Source organism: Vitis vinifera, chromosome 15 (genome assembly GCF_030704535.1).
Source record: "Vitis vinifera cultivar Pinot Noir 40024 chromosome 15, ASM3070453v1".
Classification (NCBI taxonomy): Eukaryota; Viridiplantae; Streptophyta; class Magnoliopsida; order Vitales; family Vitaceae; genus Vitis; species Vitis vinifera.
In genome coordinates this window covers 15,199,312-15,225,975 of record NC_081819.1, presented here as the reverse complement: position 1 = coordinate 15,225,975, position 26,664 = coordinate 15,199,312, and the positions used below count along the sequence as shown (strand labels likewise).

At 35.4% G+C, this 26,664-nt stretch overlaps 1 protein-coding gene across 4 annotated transcripts; it reads right to left on the bottom strand.

Annotated features, from left to right (window-relative positions):
- Nucleotides 1–343: 343 nt before the first annotated feature.
- On the bottom strand, nt 344–13,671 carry LOC100261627 (COP9 signalosome complex subunit 7). 4 transcript variants are annotated; one of them, XM_010663093.3, is made up of 9 exons: nt 13,261–13,671; nt 11,192–11,267; nt 9,297–9,385; nt 6,719–6,808; nt 6,082–6,126; nt 5,899–5,969; nt 1,823–1,961; nt 1,119–1,207; nt 344–753 (listed from the first exon to the last, which is right to left on the bottom strand). In XM_010663093.3, exons 1-9 carry the CDS (start codon nt 13,417–13,419, stop codon nt 738–740), a joined length of 774 nt encoding a protein of 257 aa, XP_010661395.1. In that variant the 5' UTR covers nt 13,420–13,671; the 3' UTR covers nt 344–737. The 4 variants fall into 4 exon arrangements, with proteins under 4 accessions (XP_010661395.1, XP_002273686.1, XP_003633896.1 ...); XM_002273650.5 differs by having other exon boundaries at nt 344–718; XM_003633848.4 differs by lacking the exon at nt 344–753 and having other exon boundaries at nt 1,143–1,227.
- Between the last annotated feature and the right edge of the window lie 12,993 nt (nt 13,672–26,664).

The window sequence follows — 26,664 nt, the reverse complement described above, 5'->3', positions numbered from 1 at the left end:
TTATCTAAATTTAATTAGAATTCAAACAAATAATAATAATAAAATACTTTTTTTTCTATAGGTGTCGAAAAGACGTCATCAATCAATCATCAATCGAACAACCTTCGAGTCCCCGTTCGATTCTACCTGGATCGAATTTATTTATATTTTTATATCTTAATCTTATTCATTTATATTATGAGATACAACAATCTAGATTTTCTCATACACGATCATTGTGGGCCTAGATAAGGAGTTGGGTAAATGTTGATTTTGTACCTTAATGTTTTCCATTCTATAAATTGTTTCCTCATTATCTTCTTTTAAAAGAATCAAACATAAAGCTAGCATAGAACCAATGAAATTTTGCGGTAGAAAGCCGTATAAATTCATTATAGATGGCTAATAATTTAAGTCGCATTTAAGAGCAATATCAACAAATGATACAAATATTGGGAATAAACATGGGTAAATCATCTTTAGCCGCACCACCAAATCTGATCTTGTGTTTAGTCCAACTCAAGAAACGAATAAATATGGGTTCAATACACACTAAACCATTGTCAAATATGAGAATGTAACAAGTTTTGATGTCAAGGACGTGAAATTGTCCCCCAAACCATAAACCATGTGTCATCGTCGGAATGCCATGAACAAAAAACCGGCAAGTCGCCTGGAAACCTATCCAACTGGCCCAACCCTCTCCTCCCTATCTCTTCAAGATATTGGATGCCGTCTCCTGTGAATTTTTTCCCATATTATTCATCATATAGACTGGCCACCAAGGCAGTAGCAAAATAGTCAATTACCAAAAATATCATGCAGACTTAATGTATCAAGTGAGAAGTGTCCAGTTTCACAAGCTCTCTAGTTCTCGGTAAACTCAGAATTAAATTACCAAATTTCATAATTCACCGATGACCCGATTGACATCAATGCAAGATATCAAAGACCAGATCAAGCCATGTCAAGATTGATGTTTGATGTCTTAAACCTAGCGTTGCCAGAACTAGGAGGGTCCCGTTATCTAAGGGAGAAAGAATGATTCATATATATATTGTTTCATGATTTTCTTCATGCATTTATAGACATACAATCACAACCTGCATAGTGAAGATGTAATAGATATAGTGCGTTACCTCTTGGGTCGGCTTCGATCTTCCTCGTAGTCCATCACTCCACCAGGTTCAGAGTAGATCTCCTCGTGCCCTCGGAAGTCAATGTCGGCCTGCTTACAGTGTGTAACTTCTGCCACAACGTAAGTAAGACAATCGACCAACATATCCCAGCATTTGAATAACTCATTTTTATATGTCTGCACATTTCAATATCTGTATACCGTCCTAGTTAATGAAATTTTTTAAATGAGGTGGTCATGATTAAGTGATTGACATTTCCAGCCAACCTCGGTATCAGGGGTATGCATAACCCATTAGACGGCGGCAGTTTTAAGGTTGAAGGGATTTTGACCAAGAAAACCTTCAAGAAATTACAGGGGCTGTGGTGTGAGTGTGGAACATGTGTAGATGGGCATCTGGACCTCTGATGAATGTTTGTATTATCGAATTTGTACCCAACGTCTGAGGAATTAGCATTATTTTCCATAGAGTTTGAAACATTAATATTCCACCATTTCTTTGTAATTATCTTTTTTCAAGACCAGTGCTTTAGTTTGTGCAACAACTCTATTCTGCTTTGCAATAACTTCAATTTTAAAAAGATAGGATCCTCTAAATGCTTTAGAAAACAAAGCGGGTAATTCATTCCATGGCACAAAAAACCATCCCGAGGATTGTGCATTCTAATTGACCAATATTTGACCAGAAGGATAAATTCAACTGACCTTGACGGAGAATGACTTCTTTACTTCCTCTACCCTCTCTTCGACTTCCTTTCGGTGTTTCTTGTCCAACTCACTCATGGTATCTGCCCACTTTATCTTCTCTTGAATTGAGAGGAGAAGATTATCTGATGTACCCAACCTAAGTTTTCATTCAAAGTGGATATACAAAATCATAAGGAAACCTAGCAGACTCTTATCTTCAAAATAATCTCCATAAATCAGGAAAGAAGGAAAAAATAATACTAGAGAGCCCATTAAGCTAAAACCATGGTAGAATATGGTGATAGAAGGCTAAATATCAACATGGTAACTGGGTGGAAGAAAAGGTAATCTACAGCCAAAGCTCATAATAGATATTCATTGAGTAATTCAAAAACTTATAATAAACCATATGATAGATTTTCCCCATACAACAATTTTTGTCACCAATAGAATACAATCACATTTTACTGATAGTTCTTAATAAAAATCAAATCTCACTTTTTTCACAAAAGATAACTCTATGTCATTATTGAAAAGTTATTTTAAGGATAAAAATGGATGATGAGGAAATCAATCAAAATATTGTACCTACCAGGAAACATACATGCATACATATTACTGAAAGCGCATGAAAAAATTGAAGCTTCAGTGTAGTTATTGTCCCAATGAATATCAAGGATGTATTACTTTTTATTTGTTAATATGTTGGTTTCCATTTTTGTTTTTTAGAGTTTTTATTTATTTATTATTGTGGCATTGGCATGCGGGGTGATTATGATCTTGAAAAATTTATTCTTCAAACATGAAACGTGAACTTGGATGTGTTAATAATCCATGCACCGCACTTGTCTATGATCATAGTTTTTGGATATATTGGCATGTGCGTGCAGTCACCTCTTTTAACTCATTATCCTTTGTGAAAGTGGTTATACATTGCTCAACTTCATTCTTGCAATGTATTTCATTATGTAATACGTAGTTCTTCTATCTATTAGAAAATGATGATAATAATAATATTAGTGTATACAATATTTTATATAATACAAAGAAACACGAAAATAATAAACAATTTAGTTTACAAGTTGACAATCATTTCATTTTCAAAGAGGACCTTAGTGAATATATAAATTAAAAATACTAATATTAAGTTTATTTCATTAAAACCCTAAATATTCACTGTTTACATGTCTGTGACATTAATGAATGTCTACATTTAAGCTCTCTTAAGCCCCTAATGTGGCAAGGGTATTAGCCAAAATGCATCTCACATTCCATCTAAATAAACTAGTTTCCAATAAATAACTATATAAATATATGCTTTTTTAACCTACTATTCTTCATGAAATTGGTTTATATTTAGCTCAACCTCATTATTGCAATATCATATATGCATCACATAAATTTTCTATTTATTAACATATATTAAAAAATAAAAATAATTATTATGATATAAAATAAGGCACACAATACAACAACATTGGGAGAAAATACACAATACAATATATAAGTTACTTGTACTTAAAAACTTGTATCAATGAATAAGTTTGTTTCTAATTAAAAAAAAGAAAGAAAGAAAGAAAATTTTCCAGTCTCCTTTCATGGATTCATCTGCTCAAAATCAGATGCATGCCCATGCATGGATGAAAATGGTGATCATAAGAACAAAAGGACATGGGGCTATCTGCGGGAACCTTCACCCACTTGGTTAACTTGAATTAGCTAACATATCACTATATTCAACATCCACCTACATTAAATAACCCCTTCCAAAGGTACAAATTCCTTAAGAGAACCTGGAATAAGGACTACAAGGGCCACAAAAGGCCAAAATATTCCCATCTTTAAAGTTGAGGAAAGATATCTTAAAGTTAAGAGGAGTTCACAACAAAAGGAATATAAGAACAATATCTTTAAGTTCATAGATGGTTATCCTCGTTCTCAAATTGTCGTCACTTTCTTTCCTTCCATAAACATCAGAGGACTTAAGACAAAGGCATTTTTTAAATGATTTTGCTATTACAGCTCACATGACATAACGTTAATGCACCAATTCCTAAGAGGTTCCAACTAAAGTTTCACATCAAAACATAATGTGAAGCCACTTTCCAAATGTCTGTTGATATTAGGAGTCCACATGTTAATATATCAATTCCTAAAAAGATCTAAAATTAATGCTCCTGAAGCCTGGTTCAGGGGGCAAGGAGTTGGGGGTTGGGGGGGAGTTTCTAAGTCTGATTTCATTTACCCAAAATAACAAAATAAAAACAAAAAGGTCCACGAGTAATCTTGACAAAACCCCAGGTGTCTTGTGGATGACAATTGTAAGTCTGGCAACAAAAAAAAAAAAAAAGGAAAGCCACTTCAGACAGGATTAGGGATTCCAATTTATCGAGGCAACAAACCAACCTACAGTCATCTGCTGACAATCCAAAAGAATTTGCAAAGAAATTTCTCAAGCTAAAGGAACACATATCCCCTATTAACTATCTAGACTCGCCAGAAAACTTTACAACAACATAAGAAGCATCTAAACTGATTCAAGCTCCCAATCTTGCAAACTGTTTGGGAATATCAGAATTCAAACCACCCAGGAAAATTCAAAACCTTGGCATCCTGGTCATCCGTGACCAAAAAGAGATGGATAAACAGCCATATATAGGCAAATCACTACTCCATTACCCATCTTTTTTTTCTTCTTTTTTTTCTTTTTTTTCTTTTTTTTTTTTTATGGGGGGTGAGGGGGATTGGGTTTGGTGTTATTATGACAAATGGAACACATCCTATCTCACAAAATAATATTTTAAATGAACAAGAGATTGCCCATGCCTGAGGCCAACTGTATTTTTCCTATATAACAAAGCTCATTCAAATTAAGTCTTTTAGGTTTTATGACGAAATCATAAAGGTTTGTCCTAGCCATACTTTTACTCCTATTATCTAATGGCAGTAACCTTTGTCAAAGGAAATAGCAGAAACTTTAACTGGCTCAAAACTATACCACAAATTTTTTCAAATATTCTATTCAGAAAAATCATGTCACACCACTCATTAGGGCTGGCAAGAAACAAGTCATTAGCAAACAGATCAAAACCAGTGTTTTAGTTTATTCATGTCATTACTAACTGAACAATTCAAATTATAATTCAAGTTGCAAGATTGTTTGCTTGGCAAGCCAAGCTTGAGCAACATCGGGATCAAAAATCAATTAGGGTTGTACACAGTTAAGTTGCCTCATACACACATAACCCATTAGTATATGTATACAATGAAACATTTTAAGAAAGTTCACACGTAATAAAAGTAATTGAGGTACAACAAAGGGTTGGGGAAGCTTTTGGAGTATGCTGCAACTACTAACATTGAACAGATACAATGTTGGCCTTTTACATGCAAATTTCAGATAATGCTAATAGACGAGCTTAGGTGGACCTGGGAACAAGCTCAAGCAAACAAAAGCTATGTGAACAAAACCTAAAGAGAAATGGATTAGTCAAGTCAAGGTCTGAGCTCAATGCAATTGCAAGAAAGGCAAGCCTTAACAACCAATACCTGGCAGGCTCATTTGCAGCCTGACTAACCATTACTAGCAAACTGAAAAGTCTAACCAGCCAAATAGAGGCTGAGATAATCCATTAGAAGGGTAGGTAGTCACTTGACAATGTAAAGAAGAATTACATCCCCCCGCCCAAGAACAAAAGAAAAAACAAAACAAAAGACGATAAGAAATGTGAATAATTAATCCGTCCACTACAAGAAAAAAAATGCCACGAAATTAGGAAAAGAAATAACAATCACACATATTTAGCTAGTTGCCTAGAGCTCCTACATTCAAGCAGAATTCCTATTATTAACAAAATAAAAAGAAAGTATGCAATTTCACAGTCGGGCGTCCAACAAAAATATATTTATGTCTGGTTTCCAGGTTATCCAGTTTGGTCAGGGTTTCAATGTTGATCCTTCAATTTATAGAAAGCAGGACTACCCCTTGGAAAAGCCAAACCACAGAGCAAGTGACAATTTAGAAAATTCACCACAGGGCAGTTACAAGGAAAAAAAATGTTATTGGAATACTAAAATTTAAACATATATATTACCAATTTGATAATGTTTGAATCATACACCCGAGTTGCCCGGGTCTCAGATCCCTCCCTGCTGCAAATTGCACCTGCATGGTTCCACCTCATAATAAGATTTTGATTAAGTACTAATGCTTATGTCTAAATGATAACCAAAAAGATAATACAAAAGAAAGAGGAATAAAGATGATGAATTCAAACCTCAAAGCACCGTCGCAGCTGATCCAGCTTCCCTCTTACTATGCCCTAACAAAAGAAAAATCCCAATGAAAAAAGCAATACATTTCTCTTATCACAAAAAAATAAAACAAAAAACAAAAACAAAATAAAAGAGTAATAAATTTTTTTTTCCACAATCATTTTGAAAAACAAAGTCCAGCTACCTACCCAATGCAATTACAAGGGCAGTTGGGATAAGATATAGAATAAGATGACTTCAATATGTTATTTATAGCATTTGCAAAATTATTTAACCAACAGTCACCACCAAAAAGTGATATTTAAAACTCAAAACAACATTTCTTGACGTACAAGATATGCTCTTACAGAAACACCAAAACAGTCAAATTTTAAATGTCATGAAAACCAGAAAAGAACACCACCAAAAGTTATGTTAAAGAAATGAAATGTTCCTTTTCCATGTGATGCCAAAACACCCCTAAATAAGTGATGTTAAAAAGCACAAAGAAAAAGAAAATTTTTCCTCCTGGATGAAGAAAAACAATAACATTTCCTACCCCTGGGACAGTTAAAATAATTATTTTCCTAGCATTACAAGAATTTCTCAAAACAGTCTATAGTTTGGTTGGATGCAGAATCCAGCTTGATGAATACCTACCGCATACATGCACTCATTGATAAGAAAATCTTCAAGTTCACGTACATTTGTAACATCTAATTCCTGCATCAGTTGATCATAGGGGAGTACCTGGGCAAGTAACAAAAAATTAGTCATAGAAAATCATGCAAGTTTGCAACTGTCATAATCAGGAATTTGGTGGAAGCAAAATGGAAAAAAAAAAAATGGATTGATTTTCACCAAGATGCTTCCCCAAGGGATACCACAACAGCAAGAAAAGAAAAGAAAAGAAAAGCAAAGCAAAAAAAAAAAAAAGACAAAGTGTTTGTCAGAACAAATCTAGGAAGCCATCAGTAAGACTTAACATGATTCAACAGTGTGACCATGACAAACTATCCAATAAAAACCAATATGCAAATTGTTCAACATACATATATAAAAGTGGAAGCAATGACTTGATCAATCTCAGTGAGTCAGAGACATCAAAGCTGCACTCGATTCAATTCAAGGTTTTAAATTTTAAAGAAATGAGGACCTGTTTGGATTGGTTTCAATTCCAATTCTAAATTCCATAAAGGATATATTTGAATTAGTTTTAAGAAGCAAAAAATTGCCTTTTCAGCCCAATAAGATATTTTACATGCATTCAGGTTGTTTTGTTATAAATGCTTTCAGTTTCAGAACTTTGTTTGGAAGTGACTAGGAGGTTGCTTCTTGCAGTTGCAGTATTTTTTTATTTTTTTTCTTTTTTGGCATGGGGGTGAGGTGGGGGGCTTATACAGAAAGTTGTTTAATATTTAATAAATTTTTCATAATATCAAGTTCCTCCCTTCACCTCTTAGCAAAAAACCTATAATACCAAGCACATCTCCTATAACCAAGCAAACCACCCAGTCTTTCCATTGTTCTCTCAACCCCAAGGAATAGATAAAGCCTCTATCAGACAAAAACAAATCCAGCCTTAATGAAATATTTTTCACATTTTCTTTACAATTTTTATAATCTTTGCTTCAAAAAATTTTTAGATGAAAATGCATCTCTTTGTAATGTAGAACTTTCTAGAATTCTTACTGTCTAGAGATTTTGTACTTGGAAGATCATGTCTCAAAGGGTCTCTCAAATATCTTCATAGATCTCATTCCATCACCATTTTTCTTTTTCTGTTTGCTCTCTCATTCTCTATATCTGTTAACTTTTATTTTAACTCATCATAATTTTTTTGATTGTTTGAACTAATGTCATCAAATCACATCCCTGAATTATTTAATTTCTTATATACAAATTTATATTTTGACCTACATTTTTGCGTCTGTTGTGTGGAAAATGATTAATTTCTTTTAAATGTTAATTTCTTTTCACGTGGGAGGTGACACGAGGAAAAGCCTTAACTTTGGATTAGGTCCAAAGGAGGGGGTTTTCTTTGGCAAACTGATGTTTTCTTTGACACCCCAAAGAAAAAACTGTTGATCGCACTCTTCTCCACTGTGCAAAGACATGGATTCTATGGAGCTGCTTTTTTCTCTCTTTGGGGTGACTTGGGTTCTCTCCTATTCGGTTAAGGAGACACTCCTTGGGTGGCATGGCTCCTTTGTGGGTAAAGCCTGCAAAAAGTCTTGGAAGGTGGTCCCTATATGAATCTTTTCGAAAGTATGGAAAGAAAGGAACTTGCTAGCGTTTGATAATACAGAGTTTTTAGTCCAAATGATGAAAAATTCTTTTGTATGTAATTTGTGATCTTGGTTTGGGTGAGTGGCAGCCGACCTATACTTCTTGTATACTTTGGGGCGCTGTTTTGACATCTCCTTTTTATATTAGTACTTTCTAATCTTACCTATCAAAAAAAAAAAAAAAAATTTAATCTTTTAAATGCACCTATTATGATTTTCTTTTAAAAGGATGTCGGAGATTCAGCAAATGTTCTTGCAGAACAAACAAAAAAGCTCTTCTAACATTTAAAAGTCTTGTGAAATACAATTCCCAAAGGCTAACCCATCATCTAAATAGATGCTTAGGCTTTAACTTCTCTTCTTCTGTTGGTCAGTTGGCTGAAGTGAGAGTAAAAGGCAAAGCCAACAAACCCAAAATTTATACCAACAAGTTTGAAGAAATATTTAGATTTCAAAACTAGGACAGAAATTTAAAACTGTGGCCAAGCCACTCCAAGCATGACAAACTTCTCTAAATCTCTCTCATTTTTTATTGGTCATATTAAAAAAGTAGTTAAAAGAACCATCCCAAGGGTTAACCCACATTTTTTTCCTAATAGACAAATAAGGAAGACAACACCAAAGATGTAACAAGGGAGCATAAGTGTACAACAAAATCACACCAACAGTATAGACAAAAACTCTTAAAGCAACCAGGGAATGAGAAAAAGGGGAAAAGGGAGGCAAGGTTACAACCAAATGGTCATACTAATTATGCAGCTTCTCACATTTTGAAATACCTCCACCATTAAGTCCCAAAGTTAAAAATTTTCATTCTCTGTTTTACCACACATGAAACCAGACCACAACTGCAGTAATTGCTATCACTTAAATAGGCAGGTAAATCCACATGCTCAAAAAGAGAAAATCCCAATATGAACAATGGTTTAAAACACTAGGCAATAGATTACCTTGTTTGTCTCAGCCAGTGTAAGTACAGTAAGCTGCTTTAACTTTAGGGCTTGATCAGGCACCAATTGTGGAAGACGGTCAACATTACCTATAAATCATAAATGTTTCCATGGCAAATATTCCATCATAATATGCTTTACACAAAAAAAAAAATCCTTTTATAATAAGCCTTAAAAAGGCAAAATTCTATAAAACATGGATTGTGAGGAAACCAATAAATTCTGATTTAAGTTATCCGAAAAAACATAAACAACAATCTTTATGATATTGAAGACCGAGTTAGAACCGTGCAGGTACATCTAAGTTTACAGGGCAGCAAACAAATAGGTGCAGCAATAAGAAAGAGTAAATATCAAAAACCTCCCTGATGCTTTGAATAATATGAATACCACTGAGTTTCACCCAGTCTCTAAAGTAGCACTAACCTCCTTGAGGATTTGTTGCTAGCAACACTTGCCATACCCTCACGTTTAAAACACTTTCCAGAATCTGTCTACAAAGGATTTGATAAATTTGATGGATTAAAGTGGAATTTTATAACAAAAACAGAATACCAACAGGTGGCTACCTGTTCTTGAAAACTCTAACATACTGCAACCACATCATAAATACTACTTGGAATTCTTCATAATTATGCATGTTTCTATTCTTTAATAAGTTTTTAGTTGAGCAAAAAAAAGAAGGTGAAGTAGGCCAAACTAGAAATACTAGACTATTTTCTTTACTTTTACATGCAACCAATCTATTTGCTTTATTTTTGTAATCTAAAAACCCTACTTTCATAACTCTAAATCTATTCTGCATGTAGACCCATCACCCAAGCATCCAAAACTCTAAATTAATTGCCATCCAGCAACAACTTTTTGTCTGAAAGTTTTCAAAGATGCACCTCAAGGCACAACCACTCCCTAATTATAGTGCCTTGCTTGTCAAGGCATGCGCCTTGTTAGAGAGGCACTCCCCGTGTACTTTACCTTTCCTTTTTAAATACTTTTATTCTTTAAATTCGTAAATATATATTGAAATCTACATTTATTTTTCTTTTTTGGTTGAATGCTTCCTTAAATATTTGGAATTGTAAATTTTTTGTTGATTGGATTGAATTTTGAATCATATTTTATAAAATTGACATGTATCTTAAGTTGCATTTCACTTCACTCAAACAAACCGTTTGTGTTGCACTTTGCGCCTCAGCCATAAGACAATTTTACACCATAAGTGCGCCTTGCGCCTTTTAAAACTATGCTTCTAATTTAGCCTAAAGCCTAAAAAATTGACTTCCATCTTCAAAAACATAAAACCATAATTTTTCCAAAGCATTGACCCACCAACAGAGAGATTAGATTGTAGCAGCACTATTATTGATTGAGCTGTTGTCACATCATCCATCCACAAAAGCTCTTAGTTTTTATGTCAAGCTGGAAATATGATAGCTCAACCAATGTTTTGGCCATTATTATGCAAAAAAGGGATAACAGAAAGGAGTATTTGTAAATTGAAGAATAAATATGATCATAAAGTTAGTTCTTCTTCAGTCCAAGATAAAGTTCCAATTCAAACTAAATCATAGTGACAGAACCATCTTTCAAACTACTTTTGAGAAGACCATTGAGCCCTATAGCCACTAGCCACACAAGAATAGAACTTTCCAACCTCAAGAGTTAGGACCCTATCGTAAAAAATTTCAAACTGATTCTGCAATTTAGACATGAATGCACTACTACAAAATGTAAAGAATCATGAGAGTCCTATCGTTATAAAATAAACCAGAATATCCCAACAGATAATGAACACCATAACCATCAAATTGATAAATATCAACTAAAGAAAGAGAATAAAATTCAAAATTTTAAAAAGAAAAAAAAAAGGAAAAGAAAAGAGTTTCTATGCTTACTTTTGTAATCACTCCATGTGCCATGTGCAAACAAACGAAGCATATCGAGATATACAGAATTCTCAGTTCCTCCAAGCTGCAGTGAATTAATTAGTCAAAACATGAAGTAACCAAGCATGTTCTAACCAACAATACAGGCAACATAGGGGTACTTAGGGCACAAAATTAAAGAATGTACTAGAATTGATAGTATCAATGAAAGGAAGATCCCAAAAAAAAAAAAAAAAAAAAAGAACAATTACTGAGAATTGAATGAGATGAAAAGCAAACATAAAACTCTATCTGCCACCTATGCAGTTGCTACATGGAACATAAGAATGACTGGGAAAGAAAGAGAACAAAGCATAAGTTACTTGCTGTGCAAGCCCATGCATGTTTCAATTTGTGGCAAGCAGCTCAGCAAAGTATCGGCTCTAACAAAACCACTAGATAGACAAATATCTCTTAATAAAGCATCTCTCATGTAAAAGTCACTCATGGCTTGACCCTTCTTTGTTGAAGTCAAATTTTACTTCTTAAGCTCTTTCTTCTCATCTTGAGGAAACCTCATCCTCTTCTTGTATTTCCCTCTTTCACTCCAGCAAAAGTTTTGCTTATTACAAATTATGTGTGTAATTATGAGGATTAAAAACAAAAAATCATGAAATGTGCATAAGGAAAAAAAATGGATGAAGGGATGGATGTATGGAAGCACAAGAATATACCCATAACAATGCATTCACACCAAGTTAAAAGCAGCACTGACTGGACTACTCAAGAGAAAGTAAGTGAAATGATCGACCATGCACAGCAAAGACCATGGACGAACTAGTGCAATGACATGCTCCAGGTCAAAGAGCAGAAATAAGTGGAAGAGGAACTGGTAAAATAACTCTAAAAAGCTAATCTAGACAGCTACATGAGGAATTCTGCAATCAATTGTCCAACAGTGACCCTTTTTATGTAGAAAAAGCGTGTAATCTTAACAATAAAGATTAAATCAATTAGATCAAGTTCCTTCATTCATGATTCTTACATGCTGAGCCCCACACAAATTATTATCCATCTTTTCAATTTTTGCTTAACAATAAAGTATTATCCATCTTTTCAGTTGCTGCTTTGAACACTTTACACAAAACAATAGAAAATACTTAAAATTTGTTCTAAAATCAACAAATTTTCAAAAAAACAACTGTTTTCTGTCAAAAGTCTACTAAATATGTTTTCTATTCTATTTTCAAGAAAAGAAAACTGTTTTCAAGAACAATTATCAGACCAGCCCTAACATTTAGAACCTCAGATTTTTCATTTGGGACTGAGCAAAACAAAAACCGTCCCTCCAACAAGTAACAATATTTCACCAACCCAACATAATTTTTTTCAACTTTAGGTTTTGTAAACCAGAACAACAAAAAATACCCAAGTCTCTCAGTTCCCATCAGTGTGTTTGCTGAATCTACATAGCATTCAATTGATTTAAAGCAAAGTCACAACCCTTAATTTAGTTTAAGCAATCCTCTGAAACAGTTCATGATCTTTATTGCTTGGCTTAGCAGGAACCATACACAAAAGGTCCATAGCACAATCTCTTAAATAAACAACCCATAAATATCCATTATATTTTTTTATTAAATTGATGTTGTATTGGGTCGTCAATGCATATAAACAATTACCATTTTTTTTTATTGTTAGGGAAACCATGAAAAAACACCCGAGTAAACCTCCAACAACTACTTGATTCAATTAAGGAGAGATTTTCCTTTTTAAGAAGAAAAAAACCCAAACAACATAAACAAACATTAAAATCTTGAGTTTACATTTTTTTTTCTCACCATATAAAATATACTCAAATACCCATAATTTATAAAAACTAAAGATCCGTTTGGTGGCCGGAAGAGTGAAAGAAAACAAAAGGAATATCTTTTATTTCTTTCCCTTTCTTAATTTTACTCTAGGATTCAATGAATAACTAAACCCTCATCTTAAGGCCGAGAAAATGCGTGACCTTTCCCAATTTTCCTTGGGAACTAAACATAGGGCAAACGCGGATAAGCTTCAAATCAGAATCCAAAACAAAAAACGATACAGACCTCAACAACATTGGGAACAGCGAGAATCTCCGAAAAGGCGAAGAGCGAGGGGTGCGAAGTGGCGTCGAGGATCACGGTGGCGAGGGCGGAGCCATTGTGGGTAGAAGCTTGCTTAACGAATGCATCAATTAGCTCTGCTTGCCTTTGTTCTATGTCCATGATTGAAGAAAGTTTTCGACTGTGTAGATGAAATTGAAGATGAAGAAACAAATAAATCGATAAATTAATAAATAGTAGAGTAATATGGAAGCATTGAAAGGGAAAAAAACTAGGGTTTTTTATCAGAATGGAAGATAGAGAAAAGGGTCTTTAGGGTTCAGAGATTGGGGGGGAGTAGAGAGTGGAGGAGGACAGAGGCTACTCTCAATAGCCCTTTTGAATGCCTTGTTTGTGGGCTGCTCATGCTTGTTTCCTTTGTATTTGTAGAAGCATTACAGGCCCTTTTACTTTTGACCTGTAAAGTAACGATGGACGAAATCCCAAAACTAATATTTTTATTATATTTTAATAAATAAAAATGTTAATATGTTTGTAACTTTTGAGGAGAAAATAAAACATTTTTTAAATTTTAAAATAAAATTGTTAATATTACCATCATGGACGTGAAATGTTTTATTTTTTTATTTTAAAAATGTCCTTTCATATAATTCTTCCTTAATATATTTGTAATTTTTTAGGAGAAAATAAAATATATTTTTTTTAATAACATAATGATACAAGAAATAATTTACTATTCGAATAAATTTAAATGTATTGTAACAAAAACAAACAAATCTGAATTTCTTAACTAGCTCCTAAATCTTTGACACTCTCTTTCAAGTTGGTGTATGTTTGTCATGTCCAACTTAATACTAAAAACTCGAAGTTAGGTTTTAATAATGCTTTTGTGAAAATATCAATTATTTGTTGCATTGATAGAACAAATGGCACGCAAACAATTTCTGCCTCTAGTTTTTCTTTTATGAAATATTTGTCAACTTCAATATGTTTGGTTCTATCATGTTGCACTGAGTTGTATGCAATGTTGATTGCAGCCTTATTGTCGTAGTATAGCTTCATAGGCAAGTTTTTCAGTCTCGAGTCATCCATAACATTTCACATACTCCATAATAAGCACATGCTCTGTACTCGGCCTCTACGTCGCTTCTTGCTATCATGCTTTGTTTCTTGCTTCTCCAAGTAACCAAGTTACCCCACACAAAAGTACAATAACCTGATGTAGATTTTCTATCAGTAATTGATTTTGCCCAATTTGCATCCGTAGATGCTTCAATATTTTTGTTGCACATTCTTCCTAAAGAATAGTCATTTCCTTGGTGAGATCTTAAAGTACCTCAGAATTCGATATACAACCTTAAAATGTTCTTCATAAGGCGAATGTATAAACTAACTTAGAACGCTAACGATGAATACAATATTAGGCCATGTGTGTGACAAATAAATCAATTTTCCTACTAACTTCTAGTATTGTGCTTTATCTATTGGATCTCCTTTCTTGATATCTCTAAGCTTTTGATTATGATCCATTAGAGTATCAACGGGTCTACAATTGCTCATCCCTATCTCCTTGAGAATATCAAGAACATATTTTTCTTGTGAGACAACTATACCTTTCTTCGACTGAGCAACTTTCAATCCAAAAAAATACCTTAAAGGACCTAAATCCTTAATCTCAAATTCCGAGGTAGAACATCTCTTTAGCTGATTCATTTCAGACACGTCATCTCCAGTCAAAATGATGTTGTCCACATAAACTATTAGTACAACTATCCTTCCATCACTCGAATGTTTTATGAACATGGTATGGTCAGTTTGTGCTTGAATGTACCCATTATTTTTAACGAATCAAGTGAACTTTTGGAACCAAGCTTTTAGCGATTGTTTCAATCCGTATAGTGATTTTTTTAGTTTACAAACCTTCGCTCCAAACTTATTATCAAAACCAAGAAGCGTGTCTATGTAAACCTCTTCTTCCAAGTCTCCATTAAGAAACATATTTTTTACATCCAACTATTGTAGAGCCCAATCAAGATTTGCTACAATTAATAGAAGTAATTTGATAGTGTTTAGCTTTGCCACTAGTGCAAACGTTTCTAGGTAGTTAACGCCATAGGTTTGAGTCAAATCCTTGGGTCACCAAGCGTGCTTTATACCTTTCCAAGGATCCATTTGACCTATACTTGATTGTAAACACCCACTTGTAGTTGACTACTGTTTTTTTCTCTAGGTAGATTTATTACCTCCCGTGTCTTGCTCTTTTCAAGGGCCCTCATCTCCTCATTGATAGCCTCCCTCCATTCAAGAACCTTTAGAGCGTCATGTACATTCTTTAGAATTTCCACATGGGAAGTTGTGAAATGAATGAAAATAATGAAGGTGAAAGATTTTTTTATAAGAAACATAGTTAGACAAGGAATGTTTGGTACAAAATCTTACACCTTTTCAAGTTGCAATAGAAGTGTCAAGATCATCAAATGACTCAGATTGTGAACTAGAACTAGACTTAATAGGCTCAGATATTTGGATAGACTCAAGTATTTAGATAGATTTAGTGTTACTTAGAAGAGTAGCTTAGTTTGGGTCATGTCTTGGTTTAGATTATTGGCATTGCAAAGGAGTTTTGGTCTCTTTCCCTTGGTTTTGATTTCTCCTAAAGTAGACAATGAATTTTGTATTTTTAGTACTTGTTTCTTTACCATTACCCAAACCAGTGAAATTATGAGATGACAATAAGGATGGACCTGCATTTTTTAAAAAAAAATGAGTTTGGACTCAAAAAATGTTACATCCATGGTGACAAACAATTTTATTTTTTTTTAGAAAAAAAAAATGGGATTAAAGCCTTTATATCCTTTCTAAGTTGGTGAATAGCTTACAAACGCACACTTTCTTGCTTAGGATCGAGTTTCCCATAGCCGTGTTCATGGATGTGGATAAAAAATGGTGCAACTAAAGATTTTTAAAGGCAAGGTGGATGAAATCCAAGATGTTGGATTACAGTTTGGAAACACATGTAATGGTGTTTGGAATTGTAGAATCCTATAAGGCATCCTATATATGAGATAAGTAGATGTAAGAATTGTTTCATCCCAAAGATACTTACACTTTATTTGTGAAAAGTATGCCCTAGCCACTTTTAAAAGATGTTTGTTTTTTCTTTCAGCCATCTTATTTTATTGAGGAGTGTCATTGCAAAAACTTTGATGCACCATTCATTTTTCCAAGAAAATTTATCTCAAAACTTTATTGAATTATTATTTTCTATTATCACTTCTAAAAACTTGAAATTGTGTTTGTACCTGAATTGTGTCTATACCATGGTGTAAAAATTTTTGAAAACCTTTTCCACTTCAAAATTTTTTTTTAGTAAGTACACCCAACTCACTTGTGTGTAATCATCAATAAACGTAACAAACCATTTTTTTTTGTCAAAAATCATGAAAATCCTTGAAGGTCCCCAAACATCACTATGAATTAATGAAAAAGTCTTAGAAGCTTTATAAGGCTATGAGGGAGAAAAAAAAATGATGATGTTTTGCCAATGCACAAATTTCATATTGAAATGAAGATGATATTTTATTCTTAAACAAATTAGGAAATAAAGTGTTTTAAATACTGAAAATTCAGATGACCTAATTTAAAGTGCCACAACATTATTTCATTATCATTAAAAACATAAACAAATTCAAAATAGGTACTACTTGATTCAATTCCATTTTCAAAGAAATAAAGCCCTCCACTTTTTTTAGCACCACCAATTAATCATCCTCCATGAAGTCAATTCCTAAAACTCACACTGAGATAAAAAGAGTTTACTTGCTTATGGACAATAAATTACAAGACAGATTAGGACACATGCAGAACATTATTTAGAGTAAAAGAGGGTGATATAACAATTGAACTAGTTCTGATTATTGTCGAAAGTAACTCATCTGAAATTTTTATTTTTTTGTTTCACACCTTTGAACAACCCATCATGTGATCAATTGCTCTTGAATATATGATCCAAGGATAAACTGAGTATGGATTGACACTAGAAAAAAGCAATAGTGAGATAATTACCTTTTTGGGCCAAAGAAGATGGAGTTAAGGTTACTAAGAATTGTGGAGATTGAAAGAATTTGTACAGGTGTTCTAACTGCTTCTTAGTTAATGAAGACATCTTTGAGTTGATTTGTTGTCATTGAGCTTCATCATTTGCTACTTGAAAGACTCAACCATCACCTTCAGTTTTTTTCTTCCAATTTTGTGGTTTCCCATGAATTTTCTTTCCTTCATGTGTCATGGTTTTTTGCAGTGATCATACCAAAACTTTTTTTTTTTCCATTAGAGTTAGACACCCTTGAGACAAAGGTTGAACTTTCAATTTCAAGGATATTTTTTAGTTCAAAATTATATAACATGACCTTCCACCTAGTCGGCTCCCTTTTAACTTTAGAAAACACCTCTCAGATGGATGGTAGAGGATTTTTGCCTAGGATTTGACCTCGTACTTCATCCAATTCTTGGTTAAGTTCAGTCAAAAATACATAAGCTCAAGTCATTTTCTTCTTTTTCTCTTATGTCGTGTGCTATCGTTGGGACATTCCCATTCATCATCATAGCATTGATCTTGCTCCTGCCATAATGTCACCATCTCATTGTAGTACACAATGACCTCATGATCTTCTTGCATGGATTACCAAAGCTTTGCTTTCAATTGAAAATTTTGAGATGAGTTCTCTAGTCCGAATAAGTCTCATGCACGACCTCTTATACGTCTTTAGCAATTGGTAAGAAAAGTTAAGGCTTTCCGATGTAGGTTCCATCAAGTTGAAAAGCCAAGTAGCAACCAAAGAATCTTCAAATCTCCATGTTTTTTTCTATTCAATTTTAGAATGATTAATTGAATAGAATGATTCAAATAGAGTTGATCTATGCCATTGATAGTCACTGTAGATTCAGATTGGTTGCACTTCGCAAAAGTTCCAAAAGATGTTGTCGTCTTGCCAATCATGATAGTTTTCACCATTTACCTTTTTGATTGAGAACCTAAGTTTTGATACCATGTAACTTTTGAGGAGAATTTTTTTTTTTTTTTTTTAATTTTTGAACAACAAAGTGATACATAATTATATAAAGCAGATTTGCTCCATAATATCCTCAACCTACTTGACCATGAAAATAAGAAACTGATAAGCCAAGAAAAGAGGAGTTAGTTACTGATATCACGAGATGAAGCCCACTTGTTATTTGTTAGCTTTATTGTTATTGGTTTGTTATTTTACCAACTGTATTTTAGTTGTACCAACTGTTATTACAGTTTGTCTCCATTTGTTGTAACAGAGTTCTTTGAACAATATATATATATTCAATTTCTCTATCTTGTTTCTCTAACAAAAATAGCAGAGTTTCAGTTTCATCTTTTCTTTCTTGGTATCAGAGCTCACGTTCAAAGTGTGAATTTTTCTTCTCTTTATCACTTTCTCTCTGTTTCTCTCGATCCAAACATGGCCTCTACTTCGACACAATCTTCTTCTTCCTCTGGTTCGATTGGATCTGGACAAAGCTCAACAATGGCGTCCATTTCTTCCTATTAGATGCTTAATCACACTCTGCCTATGAAACTTGATCGGACGAATTACATCTTGTGGAGATCTCAGATTGATAATGTCGTTTTTGCTTATGGCTTTGAGGATTTCATTGATGGAACCTCTATCTGTCCGGAGAAAGATTTGAGTCCAAGAGTGATCAATCTAGTTTTTGTTGCTTGGACGAGACAAGATCAAACAATCCTCAGCTGGATCTACTCGTCACTCACACCAGGTATCATGGCATAGATCATAGGTCATAATACTTCTCACTTTGCTTGGAATGCCTTGGAAAGTATTTTTTCATCTTCTTCAAGAGCTAGGATAATGCAACTCAGACTCGAATTACAATCCACAAAGAAAGGATCAATGTCGATGATAGACTACATAATGAAGATCAAAGGAGTTGCTGATAATCTAGCTGCTATTGGAGAACCTGTCTCAGAACAAGATCAGGTTATGAATCTTCTTGGAGGTCTTGGATCCAACTACAATGTTGTTGTTACTGCTATCAACATTAGAGATGATAAGATCTCTCTTGAAGTTATACATAGTATGCTATTAGCCTTTGAGCATCGTCTTGAGCAACAAAGCTCGATTGAACAAATGTCTGCCAATTATGCCTCTTCCTTTAATAACAGAGGTGGTGAAAGGAAGTTTAATGGAGGTCATGGACAAGGCTACGCTCCAAATAACAATAATTACACCTACAGAGGTCATGGACGTCGAGGTAGAAATCGACAAAGTGGAAGGCAAAATTCCAGTCCAAGTGAGAAACCTCAATGTTAGTTATGTGGTAAGTTTGGCCACACTGCTCAGATCTGTTATCACATGTTTGATATCTCTTTTCAAGGTGGTCGGATTACTATTTCTCCTTCTTTGAATAATGGAAATCAAAACAATATACCTGCTATGGTTGCTTCTTCTTCTAATAATCCTGTAGATGAGAGTTAGTATTTGGATTCTGGAGCAAGTCACCATTTGACTCAGAATTTGGGGAATCTAATCAGTACTTCACCATACACAGGAACAGATAAAGTCACTATTGGTAATGGTAAGCATCTCTCCATCTCCAATATTGGCTCTAAACAATTTCATTCTCATACACATTCTTTTCAACTCAAGAAGGTGTTTCATGTCCCCTTTGTTTCAACTAATTTGATTAGTGTGGCTAAGTTCTGCTCAGATAATAATGCCTTGATTGAGTTTCATTCTAATGCTTTCTTTGTGAAGGATCAACATACGAAGATGGTTCTTGCTCAAGGCAAGCTTGAAAATGGGCTTTACAAGTTTCCTGTGTTCAGCAACAAGAAACCTTATAGTAGTATTAATAATGCTTCTACTTTTCATTCCCATTTTTCTAGTACTGTTGAAAATAAAGCAGAGTTATGGCACAATAGACTAGGCCATGCTGCTTCTGACATTGTTTCAAAATTCATGAATACTTGTAATGTTGCTTCTAGGAAATATAAATCTATTGTTTGTTCTGATTGTTAGTTAGCTAAAAGTCATAGACTACCCACTCAGCTCTCAAATTTTCGTGCATCTAAACCTTTAGAACTTGTTTATACTAATATTTGGGGACATGCCTCAGTTAAATCTATATCTGGAGCGAAATATTTCATTCTTTTTGTAGATGATTATTCCAGGTACACTTGGTTTTATTCATTACAAACAAATGATCAGACCCTTCCCATCTTTAAGCGATTCAAGCTTCAAATGGAGAATCAGTTTGATACGAAAATTAAGTGCTTACAGTCTGATAATGGTGGAGAATTTCGATCTTTTATGTCTTTTCTTCAAGCAGTTGGTATTGGCCATCGATTCTCCTATCCATACAACTCAGCTCAAAATGGTAGAGTTGAGTGGAAGCATAGACACGTAGTTGAGACTGGGTTGACTTTGTTATCTCATGCTTCCTTGCCAATGAAGTACTGGCACTACGCTTTTCAAACAACAACTTTTCTTATCAATCGAATGCCAAGCAAAGTTCTTGAGTATGACTCTCCTTACTTCACTCTTTTTAGAAGGCATCCTGATTATAAATCTCTTCGTGTGTTTGACTACCTTTGTTATCCTTTCATTTGGCCATACAACACTCATAGATTGCAGTACAGATCTGTCCAATGTTTTTTTCTTGGCTATAGTTTGAATCACAAGGGGTTTTTATGTCTTGATTATGCAACTGGAAGAGTCTATATTACTCCCCACGCGGTCTTTGATGAATCAACTTTCCCATTTGCTCAGTCCAAGTCTTCCATTTTGTTTAATGATACTTCAGCAGAAGGCTCTACCCCTGCCATTAGAGCTCCTACTTCTTTTCCTACTCCATGTCTTCTCCCAGATTCAAATATCAGTCATGCTTCTATAGATTCTCATTCTCTATCTACAAGTGAAAGTCCTATTCCTACAGACTCTTCTTCACCTCTGGACACATCTAGTTCTTCTCCTACTACAGATTTTCCACCTGAATATGTTCCAGAACCTCAAGTCACTGCTCCTGCTCCACGAATGACAATAAGGTCCATGCGTGGTATAACCAAGAAAAATACCATTCTTGATCTCTCTGCCATAAAGGTTTCAAAACCATTTACTCTCAAACAAGCCTTCAAAGATCCAAACTGGACTAAAGCTATGGAAATGGAGATTGCTGCTCTTCATCAAAACCATACTTGGGATCTTGTTGAACAACCACCTGATGTCAATGTGATTGGCTGTAAGTGGGTGTATAAATTGAAACATAAGCCAGATGGGAGTATAGAGAGGTATAAAGCCAGGCTTGTGGCAAAAGGATATAATCAGACTCATGGTCTGAACTCTTTTGAGACCTTTAGTCCAGTAGTTAAGGCTGCCACTATTAGCATCATACTTACTGTTGCTCTCGGTTTTAAGTAGGAAATTCGGCAGCTTGATGTTCACAATGCCTTCCTCAATGGTGAGTTAGAAAAACAAGTCTATATGTCTCAACCTCCTGGATACTTCGACACTCAATTCCCAAATAGAGTGTGTAGATTGAAGAAGGCTTTATATGGCTTGAAACAATCCCCACGAGCTTGGTTTCAAAGACTCAACTCTATTCTTCTTCAGTGGGGATTCAACATGTCTCGGACTGATAGTTCTATGTTTCTACACTTTGGTCAGGCCACTACTTTGATAGTTCTTGTCTATGTTGATGATATAATCATAATAGGCAACTCCTCCACACAGATTTCTTCTCTCATAGCTAAACTTGATTCAGTTTTTGCCTTACGAGACTTGGGTCAACTCTCATTCTTTCTCGGTATAGAGGTTTCTTACAATGAAGACTCTATGAATTTGAGCCAAACCAAATACATTTCAGATTTGCTTCATAGAACTGAAATGTTTGATACCAAACTGGCAAAAACACCTGGTGTTGTTGGGAAAAACTTGTCTAAATTTGATGGAGATCCTATGGCAGATGTTACTCATTATCGAAGTGTAGTAGAGGCACTTCAGTATATTACCTTGACAAGACTTGATATAGCCTTTGCTGTCTATAAGGCATACCAATTTATGCAACAACCAACCACAGCTCACTGGCTCTTAGTCAAATGAATACTTCGGTATCTAAGAGGAACAATGCAAGATGGGCTCCTGTTAAGTCCTTCAAGTAACTTGACAATAGAGGGATTCACAGATGCAGATTGGGGTGCTCACCTTGATGATAGGCGCAACTCAAGTGGATATCTTGTTTATCTAGGAGGTAACTTAGTCTCTTGGTCCTTTACCAAACAAAAAGTAGTGTCTCGCAGCAGGGCAGAGTTTGAGTATTGTGGCCTTGTTTCCCTACTACTGAGATTATTTGGATGCAAGTCTTACTGCAATAGCTATGTGTGCCAATACCTGCAATACCTCTGCTTTGGTATGATAATACCAATGCTTACCATATGGCAAAGAACCCTGTGTTTCATGCTAGAACTAAACACATAGAAATAGACCTTCATTTTATACGAGATCAAGTCATGAGAGGAAAGATACAACTGCTCTTTGTTCCCACTGAAGAGCAGCCAACAGATTTATTGACTAAGCATCTCACAAGTTCAAGGTTCTTGTCCCTCAAATCTTAGCTTTGTATAGCTCCAAGACCCTTTCACTTGAGGGGGGATGATAAGCCAAGAAAAGAGGAGTTAGTTACTGATCTCACGAGATGAAGCCCACTTGTTATTTGTTAGCTTTATTGTTATTGGTTTGTTATTTTACCAACTGTATTTTAGTTGTACCAGCTGTTATTACAGCCTGTCTCCATCTGTTGTAACAAAGTTCTTTGAATAATATATATATATATTCAATTTCTCTCTCTTGCTTCTCTAACAAAGAGAGCAAAGTTTCAGTTTCATATTTTCTATCTGAAACAACCTATCAAATTAACCTATTGACTAATTCAAATTTATTGTAATTGAAACAAACAAATGTGTCTTCCTCAACTAACTCTAAAATCTTTGACAACATTCAAAATTAAATTGAGTGTACAAATATTATATTGCATTTTACATTAGATTTATCTTTTTTAAAAGATAAATTAACTTTTTATACTAAACTTGTTTTTTTCAAAAGATGAGTTCTTTTTTCGCATGTTTTTTGAAAATATGTGAGTTGATTTTTTACATGTTTTTTGAAAAGATGAGTTGTTGGTGGAATTCTAAGCAGGTGTGACAATTCGTATTGATAGGTCATGTTCATATTGTGTCAAAACCTAGGTATTTTGCTACATAAGTCAACTAAAACCTGACATGAATAATAATTGTGTCAAAAAACTAAATAATACATAATTATTAAAAAATGTTATAATAGTGGTTTTAGGAGGTGTTTCTAATTTTTTTTTTTGATACGTAAATCGAAATATATTAAGCAAAAAAGGCCAATAGCCACACAGTATACAGGAGATATACAAGGCGACTATAACCTCTCAACAAAAAAACAAAAGAGACCAAGAAGACCTCACCCCCCCTAGGTGGATGCTAGCCACTCTAAAAAACCTAGAAGGGATAGAGAATCCTCTCCAATATCCAATCTAGACCAACCCCACAAGTTACAAACAAAAAAATTCTTTAACTTCTGAATATGTAGCTCACCCCCCTTAAAGGCTAATCTATTCCTTTCTTTCCAAACCGTCCAAAATATACATAACGGGATGGATTTCCAAATTTTTTTCCTTTTTTTCCCCACAAAAGAACCTCTCCAGCTCAATAGGACCTCCTTTACAGTTTCTGGAAAGACCCACTTTACACCTACAAGCCCAAGGACTAATTCCCAAAGGGCTCTAACCACTGTACAGTGAATAAGGATATGATTTACAGATTCTTCTGCACAACCACACAAAAAATAGCAATTCGGGAGATGCCATCCTCTTCTTTGGAGTCTATCAAGCGTTAACACCTTCTCCCACGATGCCTCCCACACAAAGAAAGCAACTTTGGTAGGAACACTATTCACCCAAATGCTTTTTTCCGGGAAAACAATGTCACTGGGATTAACTAAACCACTGTACGCCATCTTGACTTTATATCTACCGCTTTTTCCTCCCTTCCAAGAGATTGAATCTTCCTCCAAAGTCGGCCTAAGCCCTCTCAACTTAAGGAGCAGATCTCCTACCATGCCCACCTCCCAGTCATTAAAATTCCTCAAGAATCTTAGATTCCAACCTCCTTGATCAGAATTCTGGTCCCACATCTCCTCCACCGTAGCATTCCTGTCAACCGCCAAGGCAAAGAGGTGCGGAAAAGATTGAGACAACGTTGTACCCGCACACCACACATCAGTCCAGAATCTGATCTTATTGCCCTTCCCCACCCTAAGCTCTAGGCTGTCCCAGCACCATTCATTTTCCTTCATAATCTCCTTCCACGCCCCTACTCCAAACGCCCCATTAGGTTTTTTAGACCTCCACCCGTATTCTTCTTGCCCATACTTTGCCAAAATCACCTGCTTCCATAGGTTCTCTCTTTCACATGCGTATCTCCATATCCATTTACCAAGCAAAGCTTTGTTCATAAGGCCCAGCCTTCTCAAACCCAGCCCACCCCTCCCTTTGTCCCCACACACTATCTCCCATTTCACCAAGTGTGCTTTCCTCTCCATATTTCCCCCTCCCCATAGGAAGTCTCTTTGTAATTTTTCTAGCCTTCTAACAACTATATTGGGCATCCGGAATAGAGACATTTGGTAAATGGGTATGCTGGCCATGGTGCTTTTAATCAGAGTGATTCTCCCACCTTTGGAGATGTATTGCCTTTTCCATAACGCGAGTCTTCTCCTCACTCTTTCTTCCACCCCGTCCCACATCGAAGAGGCCCTATTAGGAGCCCCTAAAGGTAGGCCCAAGTACTGGGATGGCAAAGATCCCACACGACACCCTACCTCCGCTGCCAGCTCCTCAATATCATCCACCTCACCCACCGGGATGATTTCACTTTTGCTCAAATTAATCTTTAACCCCGAAGCAGCTTCAAACCAGAAGAGAACCCAACTTAAGTGACTCAGGTGCTCTTTGTTGGCCTCACAGAAAATAATTGTATCATCAGCAAAAAATAAATGAGAAATGTTCAAAGCCCTCTCTCCGCCTTCCCGAATGCTACACCCTGATAGGAAACCCCCTTCCACAGCTCTCCTCAGAAGGATACCCAACACTTCCATGCCCATGACGAAGAGGTAAGGAGATAGAGGATCTCCTTGGCGGAGCCCCTTAGTACTCGGAAAGAAACCAGCAGGAACCCCATTCACTAAGACAGAGAATCTTGCTGTAGATATACATCTCCACATCCAACCCAACCATTTTTGCCCAAAGCCCATTTTTTGAAGAACTTTCATTAAGAACTGCCAATTCAAGCTGTCATAGGCTTTCTCAATGTCCAATTTGCAAATGACCCCCTTCTCTTTTCTTTTTTGCCACGAGTCTATCACCTCATTTGCAATTAGGGAGGCATCAAGAATCTGTCTACCCATCACAAAGGCATTTTGAGCAGGGGAGACCACTTTCCCAATCACTTTTTTCAGCCTATTAGCCAGTACTTTAGCCAACAATTTATACAACCCCCCCAAGAGACTAATAGGTCTAAAATCCCCAATATCTTCAGCCCCACCTTTCTTAGGAATCAGGACCAAGAATGTATTATTTAGGCTCTTGAGAAACGTTTTCTGCTCATGGAACTCCTTGAACATTGCCAAGATCTCCTCTTTAACAAAACCCCAACAACTTTGCCAAAAAGCTACTGTAAAGCCATCCGGCCCCGGGGCTTTATCCCCATTCATCTCCAACAATGCTGAATGAACCTCCTCCTCAGAAAAAGGGGATTCCAAATTTTCTGCATCTTGTTCACTGATCTGGTCTAAGCACAGTCTCCCAATATCAGCCTGCCACCCCGCTTCTTTTGAAAGCAGCTTCTGATATGCATTTGTCACTCCATCCCTCACTTCCTGCTCCTCCGTAAGGCTCACCCCATCAATTTTAATTCTGTCCAGATAATTATTCCTACGATTTGCATTTGCTATACGGTGAAAATAACCCGTATTTCTGTCCCCTTCCCTTAGCCAGATCTCCCGTGATAATTGTCTCCAATGTGTTTCCTCCAAAAGCACCCATTTTTGATAGTTTACCTTGGCTTCATTTTTTAATTCTGTTTCCTCCATTGACAGAATTCTTTCACTTTCTACACGGTCCCAAAATTCCACTTGTTGCAGGGCTGCAGCTTTATTACATCCCAGATTCCCGAACACCTCCTTGTTCCAACCTTTTAATTTCTGTTTAATTTCCTTCAACTTAGTAGCCAATCTGTAACTAGCACTGCCTCTCACCTCAATCTCCCACCACCATCTT